Here is a 12,530-nt window from a genome sequence, read left to right on the forward strand (position 1 = left end):
CTGATGCTATTTTCTTTTCAAATAAACTATTTTTTTAATGTTCATTGTTGTTTTTTTTCATTACAATTTATCTTATGCATCTGTTCTTTTTTTTCCTGTGACATCGGACATCAGGTGTAAAACAAAATAGAACAGTCTCCTAAAATAATGGACATATGGGAGTGTTTTTTGCCAGGCATTCTGCTTTGCTGCTCTATTGATCTTGCTGTCTCTTAGTCTCTCCTGTGTTTGAGATCAGATACTGAGAGACAGATAGATGCCAGGAAATCAGTGTAGTGGAGCGTCTGGCTCGGAAAGTAAAAAAAGAGGAAAAAAATTGGATTTGCCTTATTGCTGTGTGTCGCACCCGCAAACCAGGTGTCAAACGGCGCATCTTCCAGGGCTTCTTGCCAACAGGATGTTTGACACAAGTGTATCTGTGTCTAACTTAGTATCCAACTACAGTTCCTCTGCCGTACAATAGAGAGCAAAGCTATTTCTTTGTATCAAAGATTGTTTCATCTCACATCAGATACACTCATGAATATAATAAACTAAACAATCCAGTGTGATAAAGCTCTAAAGTCTTAAATTCCATCTTTTTGGTAAAAAAAGGACACAACTGTTTAAATGAGCCAGAACTGAACGTGCAAGGACCACAATAAAAGCTAATTATTATTATTATTATTATTATTATTATTATTATTATTATTATTATTATTATTATCTTTTATTTATATATATAGTGCCAACAATTTAGGCAGTGCTTCTTATAATACATATATTCAAGGGGTATGACAAGACGAGAATTGACAGACTAAGACAAACCGATAAATTAGGTTCAATTTTTTTTCTTTATAATCAATACGGTTGAATTTGTTGATTTCTCAGATTAAGAATCTGATGCACGGATGGGATATTTGAACCATTGTTTAATATGTGAAATGTAACTAGAATTAATTAGATCTTCCATGTGATTACTTTTGTCATTTTTTTATCGGCGTTGTTACAGGGGTAAGGCTGAGAGTGAGCTAATGTAGGTAGCACCTTCATCAACTTTTGTCCTTAGTGTCATGGGCATACCTGGGAACTCCATGATCCGGAGACCTGGGGAAGTGGCATTTCAACTGGAGTCTCCGGTGAAACCCAGAGAGTCTCCAGGTATGGTCTTGTGGACAGGAGCTTAGTTGACACTGAATGACATCATACTCCAGAGTCGTCAGCAACAAAAGCAACTCAAAACAGGTGAGCGGGGATCTGTTCCACTCAGGTTAAAATCTCCAATTTCCCAGTGGCCAATTCAAAGGACAACCTCTAATAAAGTCTACTCCCCACATCTTGGGCAGTTACAGAAACCAAGACCACTGGGTGAGAAATTATTTATGTAAGCCAAAATAATCCTTCTAACCAAATCAGTCCACTAGTGACCATAAACTTTGATTTTTTTCTAACTTTTTACCTTTGGTTTCACTGAGACAGTATTTAGGGTATAAAACATTAAAACAAAGCAAAATAAAACATAGATTCATTATAAAGTTTTCAATACTCAGACTTTGGCCTACAATAATTGATTTACTTGAAGGTTACGGTTGTCCCTTTTACTATTACACCCATTATACGTTTAATCTTAACTACAAAGGGGGAAAGACCGGATCTCGAAGAGATATTCTTTAAAAGATACAGTAGGCCACTGATGAGACAAATAGAATGCATGTCTTAAATATGTAACTTAATAAGATGAGTCACGACCACAAGTATTTCTGTAGATAATTGCATTTCGATTCGAATCATGCTTATTTTCCCATTGTTTTCAAGTTTTATCAAAGGCAGGACAAAAAAAAACATAATAACTGTCTATCCGAGTCAGCAGGGCATCCTTGCAGGGCCCAAGTCGGCCGGAGATTTCTGCTTTGGAATGTCGTCTGGCTGTTTTAGAATAGATCTTATTTAGTTTCCCAGAAACCATTATGCCTCGAGGTGCGAATGGAACAAGTGATGCCTTGTTAACAACAAAAAAATATCTATTACCAAAAGAAAGGGGAGTCGTTACTGATATAAATCATAATTTGGATTCGCAGAGCTCAGCTCCGAATAACACTGAATTCATTCATTTGCGTCTAAAACTGGTGTGTCTTATCAGTGGTAAGCTTCAGAGTTCAGGAATGTTGCTGGCTTGTGACTTCAGAGGTAATGGAGGATGACATCATCACTTTTAAGCACGTTACCACCTTTCCTCTCCTTCGGCACATAGAGAATGGATTGTATTCAACGTGCGATACGTTCAAATAATACCTTTGTGCGATTTGCAGCTGCTACAAGTAGGGTCGAAAATGCCACTTCATAGAATGATGAATGATGTTTGACCTCTTGCTCCGCTGCTCCGAATATTATACGACAGAAAATTAATACGAGCAACCTCCATAACACGATTTCCGTTACTCAAAGAATATTGAACCAGAGTGAATTGTCAAATTTTATGCTCAGTATCTGCGGGTGAATTAAGTTATTCAATTTGGAATCTTCAGTATATCGCATGAAGTGGCAACATTCTCATTCTCTCGTACAGAACCCTTTTAATTCATACCAAACAATGATCAAAGACTTTGGCCAATTAACCAAAAATTCTACTTATTACTACAGATTAATATCAAGATAAAATATAACAACTACATTTATTAAGAGTTACTTTCTTAATTAGTATCTCTGTTGGGTTTCCAGAAATGATATGGTTTCAATAGTACATTGGAATCTTTGATTTCCCATCTGTGTCTTATATCATAGTTTTCGTTGTATCCTTGAAAAGTTAATTAGGTTAACTTACAAACATATTCATGGGAAACTTAAGCTTGAATACACAATAAAGCAAAAGCTATCTCTCTTGCTGATTTCTTTGTTGTAAGCTGACTTCAAACTTTTAATATGTGATTGCATTCAATCAGTTAACTTGTGTAGTTGCCTTGTATGTTAAAGCATATACACAGTATGTACATACTGAAAGTGCTTTAAGGGGATCCAAATGGATTTTTTTTGGGGGGGGATACATTATAGAAGAACATCTTGGATATTGGTTTCCAAATCCAGGAACACTCATAAGGAACATAGTATGAGTGGACTGCTTTTTTTTTTTCTCCAACCAGTAGATAATGTTGAAAGATGTTCTAAAAAAACAGCTGTTTGGTGCGGTTCAATGAAATAATTGACCACATTAGTGTTTTGACCCAACATGATGCATATGTATTTCATATGTAGTTCCTATTAATTGAACAAAATGTGTTGTTCACCTCTGGCTCGGCCCTTCTTGGATAAGAAAGCCATTGAGGTTGGCCCAATGTACTGCATAGCAAAGTCAGGGATGTTGGAATGCACAGCGCTACGGAATTTGATGGCACTACATAAAACAATAAATAATAATAATAATAATAAATAATAATAATAATAATTCCAACTTTCCCACAGAGTAATTTGCAAGCTGCCGTTTTAATGGTACCCAATCAGCTAGGACAATGTTAGATACATAGTTGCAGGTATATTTTATATATTTTAATGATACCCTTTTAAGTACAAGATACTGTATGGCAGAAATGTTTTTAATGATTGATATTGCGTTATTTATTATTATCATTATTATTATTATTATTATTATGATTATTTGTAGTTTTATTTATTTTTTAATTATTATTTAAATAATATTAATAATAATATGTATTTATCCTATGTGTGTGTGTTTCATGTATATGTGTAACGGTTAATAAAATACATTGGTTGTAAGGCAAATCGCCAGGCTTTTAAATGAAAAGTACACTTCTCACCAGGGATAAATCTCTCGGCAGTCGACACAACGTTGATATACCTTAGCAATTTCTACTTCAATAAACCCAAGTTTATAACACCGATTTTTGTTCTGTGTGTACGTGTAGCTCAACTTCAATTGTTATGACATAGCCCACTTTTTTAGATTTTCTCAATGTGTTTCAAGCAATAAATTGTTCAACATTTTTAGAACATGTGTTCAGCTATCTCTGTAAGAACGAAGCTCTTAACAAAACATAAGCCCTCTGCATGAGTTCCTAGCAGCAAAGTGCTTAAACGATAAAGTAAAAATTGGTACCATGGGAAGAACACCAGCTGTAGAGCTCACAGGTCCATTATAAAAAGTATGGTAGTGGGAAAGGAGAAAATGATTTAATCAGGAGTAATACCAATTTTATTATAAGGGCACGCGGGGGGTGTGGCGCCATAGTGAGAGGGACATTTCAAAATATCTTGACTGATTTTAACAATGCAGAGCCCGGTGCTTTAAAGTGACAGGAGACCCCCGATGCTATTCTTAACTGTTGACTGTTCGAAAATCTTGTCTGCTGGGATGTATCCATTCGATTTCAAAAGAGAGCTGAGATAAAGGGAGGTTAATTGTTTAAGTATGATCAATCACGGTAACCACGTTAAGGAAAGGTCACGTACCCGCATGCACGCCTGCAACCTTAACCGCGGTGGCTGAAAACCACTTTAAAAGAAAAGAACTATTGTTGTAACACTTTCCCATGTCACTTAGAACTCGCTTCTTACTGTCGACCATCTTTATGGGCAGCAGTGGTGCCGTTTAACTCTTAATGGTCTCAAGGGTTAATTATTTTAATTTCCTTTGAAAAATCATAATATAGTGTAAAAATCACACCTGAATTGTCCATATAATATGCGTTACTTTGTTTCCTGCAATTACTTATGTTCTTTTTTGTCCTATATTATGATACCTCCGGTATTGTACTCCCTTCGTCATATTTATATTTTTTTTATAGAAAGCAATTAAAAATGAAACTGTTAATCTCGCCGTTTAATACGTATACACTTTTTACGAGAGTCGTTACTAAGTAGTAAGGTACTGCACTCTCTAATTATTGTGTGTTTGATGTATAAAGAAATGCGCGCAGATAACGAGAATCAATGAAGGATAATTATTGCATTGGTTTTAATTAATACTGTATTTAACCCCTTCATGACAAAACCCGTACATGCACGGGCTCAAAAAGCATTGTTTTCCATGGGTTTAGGGACCGCCCATTGTCCTTAAGGGGTTAAACTCTCAATGGCAACTTCCTTAAAGGTTTTTTTTTCGTTAAGTTCAGGTTAGCTTCAAAAGAAAATAACGTTTTTTTACGAATAAAAAAAAAAGTCATTATTTAGAACTAGACTATCGTTATCATTCAAAGCAAATCCTTCCTGGTCTATCAGGAATCCAGTATCAGTTCCAATAATTTTTTTTTAAAATGGCATTTGGAAGGAGACAATTCCTCCTTCTGAGTGTTTATTCCTCACTCACGTCATATTAAGTCGGGAAACTTTAACAATGCATATCGATAATTCCCTAGTACATAGCATGGCTAACATATGTAAAGTAATAGCCGATTTTTCTATTGCCATGTTTAGCATATGTCTCATGTTGGCTCGGTGAGGCCTTCAGGTCGGTCCCCGGAGGCAGACATCATTGGCAACTTAGCCCCTTGGCCTCGAAAAACCAAACAGCTTTGAATCATGTTGAGCTGCAATGCTAATTTCCATGCTGATGCATTATGGGAATAAACGTATCTGACACGTTATGTCAATGGCAGTGTCTCTTTGTATCGCTTGTTTTTTGTTCGCTACATTCCTACAGATGGTATTCCATTGAAAATGCTCCTTTCCTGGAGAAAAAAAAAACATAACACGCACAGCACCAAACCTCTAGGTACAGAAGGCTGTTAACGGTTGCTGATGATAGTAGACAAACATTAACATAATAATTAGTGTCTTGTAATTGTTTCATTAAAACCAGTTGTTCCATTTCTCCTCATGTTTTCCCAGAAGAGAAGCTGAATTTGGACGACAGCCAGTGGGAGGACATTCATGTTGTCACCGGTGTACTCAAGATGTTTTTTCGAGAGCTGCCTGAGCCTCTGTTCCCATACTCCTTCTTTGAACAGTTTGTAGAAGCAATAAGTAGGTACATTTAATTTTGTTTTTTCTTTTTTCTCGCTGCTTTAAATGGCGGTGAACTAAACCGTGTTTGTAAAAACAAGGTAAACAACCAAAACAAAAAAAATAGTCTTAATGTGTTTTTATTCAACATTTAAATACATTGTGCATTTTTTGTATTTTAATTAATTTCATTAATTATTTCCCAGCTTCAGTATTTAATTATTCAGTTCTTTTTGTATTTGTTAAAAAGGCAGTTTTAAGCACTTAGTTGAAAACAAAAAAGAAAAAAAAATACAGCAATGTCTGCAACAGTGAGATATTTTTTATATATATATATATATATATATATATATATATATATATATATATATATATATATATATATATATATATATATATATATATATATATATATATATATATATATATATATATATATATATATATATATATATATATATATATATATATATATAACCTATAATATATAACCATCCTAACCAGTTTCAGATTATGACTCTTAAAGTTGTTGCATTAAGTTATATTGTTAAGCAAATATATTATAATTAATTGTGTGGAAGAAAGGGGGGAGTTCAGAGACGGTTCCTAAAAATGCTATGTGGGGTACCTGGATTTTTTTAAGCAGAGTGAAACTTTTATGGTTGAATATTTCATTTTTTGAGATGGGCCATAATTGACATTTTTTTTTTAAATTCACAAGCAAAATAGATAGATTTTGAATAATTAATGAACCAAAAAAGTGTGTTTTAAGCAAGAAAATGCACAGGTGATGACTGTGGGGTGGCTAGATATATATTGGGAGGACAAAGAATACAAATTAAGCTTTCCAACAATGGATGGGGCATGATTAGTCACTGTGCCCATATCAGAGGTCATTTTTGTAGCAGCAGCAGGAACGTAGAAGGCTAAAACATCTAAGAGGCCAATCTGTCCCCTGGTTTTTGCGGCAGGGGGACAATTCCTCCCCTGGATCTACCGCCTAACCCTAGTCTGCCTGGTCCAGAATTATGCATGGGCTCACACTATGCCCCCTTGGTCCTTTCTGGTTTTCCACCTCAAAAAATTAAACAGCAGGTAAATAGTTTTTTAGTAAAATTGTTATTGAAGTACATCTCTTACCTAAATATCAGTTACAAATTGTGTCTCGATCAAATGGCGAGCCAACCCCAAGTTGGAAAAACAGGTATCCTTCATGGAATCTGATCACCCAATTGATTACCCAATCTTCTACATTGAGTGTAAATTATTGGTTCATCGTAGAGGAAACGCAGTATACGGAACATTTGCTGATAGCCTTCATCGGGATTCTGCAGGGTCTTTGAATACTTCATGCCAACTATCTTGAATGTTAAAAGATATTATCTCATATTATGAAAAATACAGTATGCTTTACAAGTAACGTAAGTGTTCAAAGCTCCCTTTTTTTATGGAATAAAAAACAATACTTTAACAAACCTGCAAAGCTGACTTTCATTTATATAATTCAGCATTTTATAATTCAGTACCTTACTACAGTTATTTCTTCATGAACATTCCCAGTGGCAAACATCTGACATAAATTTTAAAAACATGGCATTTTAAAGCCTTCATTGTCTCGGCAGAAAAACGTTCTTCCCCCTACAGTGAACATTTATTTATCAAAAATATTTGTGGTTTTTAGCACATCATGCGCAGCGTCAGATTTAAATCTTACCTAGAAAAAGACAGACGTATGTTTCTGTTTTTATACTTGTAGATTTTTTTTTCTTTGTTGTAAGGGTTTTAATGCTCAAGAAGAGAAGAGCTGTTTTTAGAAAAGTCTGGATTACTTTATGGAATTACAGAAACTTTCTTGATAGGGCTTTTTTTTTTTCCCCATTATCGTTCGCTATTCATTAAAAAAATCTATAGTTACGTTAACCCTCCGCATGTTACCATGGGTAGTTACATCAGAAGATGACATCATAGTAATGATCCACTTTGATGTAGAAACAAAAGTCCATGAGTATGAAGATATTATGAAGTTATTATGAAGTCGCAATGTCCCTGGCAGTGTCACCAAAGAACAATGCTTATGAATGCTAAAATAAAGCTATCATATCCATTAATGTACATATGGTGGCTGAGGTTCAAGATACCCATGGCTGGGGCCGCACTATGACATGTAGCGGTAGCCGACCCAATGGAGTCATGAGGGTCGTGGATGCCAATGAACACATGGGCGAAAACCCAGGAATCTAGAACCAGTTGGACGCAGGTCAGGGCAGATAGCACGGTATCAATTCCATGTCATACCAAAGAACAATATAAGTAAACTAAAAATATGGTGTAAGCAATATATGCAATAAAGGTATATGGCCATTTATAAAAGGTAGAGTTAAAAATAATGTGTGATATTTCAGATTCAGATAAAATATTAAATTGATGATTTAGAGGGCTTACATGTGAACAGAAGAACATTGAGATGCATAGGGCAGAGTCTGCGGATGCTACTGGCACAAGGAAGAATCTAGACATAGACACGGTTGATATGGAGAATTATGTAAGCCATGGCTTGCAGTCCGTGGTTGGGGAAAGGACACTAGAAGTGGACAAACGATGGTATAAGGTGGGTGAAGCTTAATACCTCTCTACCCACCTGGAGATCGAAATACTGGCTTGGAGAGCAAAACCTGTCCCCTGGTAGATCTGTAGGCATTCAAAGCAACCTTAGAAAGGGTCTCAGCCAAGTGTCTGGTGTTTCATGAAAAGGTTTTTTTATACTACTAGGTTTTGTACTGAGCTTATGTACCGTATCAAAACCATTTACCCATTTAGGCTCATGGGTGCTTTAAAGCATCACCACACTACTGAGACAGGCTTGTATATTCAGACATCCTCATCACAGATTCAGCAAGGCCACCAAAACACCGAAATTCGGTAGGACGCTTTTTTCTTACAGGATCTGTTGTATTTAGCCTTGTTTTCTCAGCATATTTGTTCTCAGGTCTTTGCTGTTTTCCCAGTTGCGTGTGCCAGCCGCGAAGTGCCTATGTAACATAAATCTCTGTCTCCACACCCTGGCAGAAAAAGTTTGGGTTTGGCCGTCTGAGTTATGAGTTGACGTCGAAATCTTTATTCATTTAGTGATTCAGAATTGAGAAATAGGTATAATATTAGACATTTTTTCCTCTTATTTTCCAAAAAGCACATTCTATACAGGCATAAACAGGAAACCTCCCTAGATGATCTAGCTTCTCATTACTTGCTTCCAACGTGTCCAGGAAAGGGGAGACTTATCCATTTCTTCTTGTGCGTAGGTGCTTACGCTCCCCCAGATTGTTGTAGCTGGAAGGTAATCAGCTTCCAGTGGCTTTCGGTTGTAATTTTGAAAACAACTTGCTTACTTGTGCCTAGAGGGATACCAACCGGAACCCCATTGACAAGGCCCGTGAAGGATGAAACATATATCTGAGGCCGTTGATTCCCCTGTGCAGAGGACATTGGGTTCTGGGCTGCTCTTGTGCTCAGGATTGGACTGATCTGATGATGTGATTTGTTTTTCTTTGTAATGGTACAAGTGAGTTAAAACTTGAGACATTCCGAAGTGGAACATGCTACTAAGTTACTACTAATCTTTTTGCATGAATGAAAAAGATATACCTTCTAAAACACTCTTGTTATGCCAGGTTGTGGGGTCCATGCTCACCAGTAACAAATCACAGTGCTCTTGGCAAGTCATAGAAGGCAACTCATAGGTGTGTCATTTTTTTTTTGTAAATACCTAATTCTAGGCATTCCACGCACCAATAAATGCACCTAACATAGGTGTAGCTAGAAATGTGGTACAGTGAGGGGATTTAAACACGGGATAGACATATGGCTCCTGAATCTAAGACGAGACCAACGACTGATTAAGATTTGAGTCAGCAGGAGGAACGGACAGACTAGACGGGGGCCGAATGGGGCCGATCTGCCGTCAGATACCATGTGATATGTTCCAACTGAGCATGTGCAGAGAAAGTTTTGCATGAACAAGTTCGTGATGGATTGATGGCTAGAGCTGAGAATGTTCAATACCCTAATTAATCTCGTAGAGCTGTTATACTTCAGCACTGAATTATATATGGGCTGAGACTTCAACCAGACAATCACTTTTATATTCATTAGCGGTAAGTTTTTTGTTTTTGGCTCCGGCTGCAACACGCGAGGTCCGCTAAATTCTTGAGATTAGAAATTCTGTTGTGCGGCATTGTTACTTTCAGAGTTATCAGCCGCTGCTTTTGAACACAACACAGGAGATTGCATTCATTCCTACGACTTGAATCTGTGATTATTCCCATAGTGTTTTCTTCTTCATACTTTTTTTTTTTTTATTTACAGAGAAGTTTCTTCTCCGTGTCATCACAAATTATGTAATTGTATCGTCACCTGGGGACACCGCCTAACAACACGCTTGTCCTAAAGCTAAGCTTTCTTAATAATAATGCCAGTTCTCTAATTTATGATGACATTCAGGATGTGAGATTTGCTATACTGAAGCAACAATAGTTTTTTTAAGCTAAGCATGTATAAGGGCTCGTAGCCCAATGGAATCGAGAGAACAGTTTTGTTTATAACGCAATGCATTATAGAATACCCATATAATAACAGGCAGGGAAGAAATATAATTATTTGCTCACATTGAGTTAAAAAAATAATTGAAATCAACTAGTGAACTTTTTATTATTATTTTTATTATTATTTTTATTATTATTATTATTGTTATTATTGTTATTATTTTATTCCTTATATGTTTTATTATCAATAATCATTTATTTTGGCAAGTAGAGTTGAAAGTTGCTTTTAAGTTAAAGAGAACATATTTTTTAATAATAATACTAAAGAAAAATGAGATATTTGATTAATTAAATGTGCAAGTTTTAACAGTTTTCTTTACTTGATATTTCCTTTAAAAAAAAAAAAATTTGGGGTGAAAATGCATTATTCTGGGTTGCATTCATTTGTATAAATTGAATATCAATCTATAATTTTTTTTTCCAGACAGCTTTGCAATATTCACTGATATGCAGCTCGTACTGGTAACACTGAATTTTTCAGTTTTCTCACAAATATGGATTTTATCTAATTAAAATTAATAGACTTCAAAGGATGACAAGAACATCAAATTTGTTACTTAAATCGGAATCATTCATAGTCAAATTGTTGCGAAATATGCAGAGGAAAAGAAATATAAAAAGCTTTAAAACACAAAAGCAGCACACTTACAATTTCTCATACATTTTTTTTTCCTATCCTAAATTTTCTTGCAGATGCTTGGCCTGTCTCCTAACTCATGCTAATTTTATTCATAATTAAATGTTAAACAAGAGTTGACTGAAGCCAACTGGCTTGCACAGGTGTCCTTGTGTATGAATGGCTTACTGAATATACAATAAATCTTTGGACCCCAAAGGGATCTACGAAGGAGCCACTCAAGGTGAAAACCCACTGTTGAGAAACAAAATATATTATAAAGTACTTTCTCTTGAACATATGACCTGGAGCGTATTTTGCTGCAAAAAATGAGCATTTAGAAAATATTTCATATAAAATGGAGATATTTTGCACTGCTGAAATCTATTTATTTTCTTTTAAAACTCTTAATGGGGTCGATTCAATGACCTGTCTGAGCATTAATGGGTTAACGGTAGATAAAAAAAAAAAAAAAACAAAAGGTAGCGAATCATCTCCCTGACTAAACCCCCAAATTGCGACTGTCACATCTAGACTATGACCATTAAAAAAAGGGTACACTAAAATTAGTAGAAAAGAACTACCCAATGATTCAATGGGGCGCACAGAATATTCTTTTAACTATTTCAATGGCAACGTATGGATATTGGCATAAAAAGTAAGCAGGGTAAAATACCGTACAAAACAAGTTTGAGATGTTCACCAAGAACAGACCGCCACTTGAGAAGGTGAGTCCAGACTTGGACCTCAATGCTGTCTTGTGCCTAAAAGGATGCTAACTGGACCCCACTGACAAGGGCAATAAAACAACAAAAACATATAAAATAATGAAACAATCATCCTTTTTTCCCAGGAGCTGGCTAGAAATGTGACATCTACTACCATCTTGAGGGTTTTCCAAAATATAGCATTTTTGGTTATGAAAAGCGGAATATAGCACTATGAGTTAATAATAAATGACATTATCGATCAAAAATTATAATTTACATGTAGGAACGCATCTGAACAGCTGTTTTTTTTTTTTTTGGTTATTCAAAATGATCATTATAGGAATGCATATCAAAATGCTCCAAAGAGTACCAAATTACAAATGATACAATGTTATATCTGATATTAGACAAGATCATTTTTAAGGTGTTTATCCCCTTAATGACAAAGCCCGTATATGTACGGGCTCAAAATGCATTGTTTTCAATGGGTTTAGGGACCGCCCATTGTCCTTAAGGGGTTAAAAGTTTATAGAGCGGCAAAGCATTTGTTTTAATGCGGGTGGAGTGGCGGTCTTGAGAAAAGGTGTTGAGAACGGATTGTAGGAGAGAGATATGTGGAGCAGGATGACCATCCCACCATCTCTGACTGTTATTGGTATCCTTACACCCATACAC

General features: G+C 35.7%; 1 protein-coding gene across 1 annotated transcript in view; it reads left to right on the plus strand.

The window, feature by feature from the left end:
- Positions 1-12,530, plus strand: part of ARHGAP15 (Rho GTPase activating protein 15) — a 179,376-nt gene that overhangs the window by 132,716 nt on the left and 34,130 nt on the right. The window contains exon 13 of the mRNA XM_053472318.1: positions 5,818-5,952. Coding sequence (XP_053328293.1) covers positions 5,818-5,952 — 135 coding nt within the window. The remainder of the gene's footprint in view (positions 1-5,817; positions 5,953-12,530) is intronic.

The sequence above is a fragment of the Spea bombifrons genome, chromosome 7 (assembly GCF_027358695.1).
Source record: "Spea bombifrons isolate aSpeBom1 chromosome 7, aSpeBom1.2.pri, whole genome shotgun sequence".
Lineage (NCBI taxonomy): Eukaryota > Metazoa > Chordata > Amphibia > Anura > Pelobatidae > Spea > Spea bombifrons.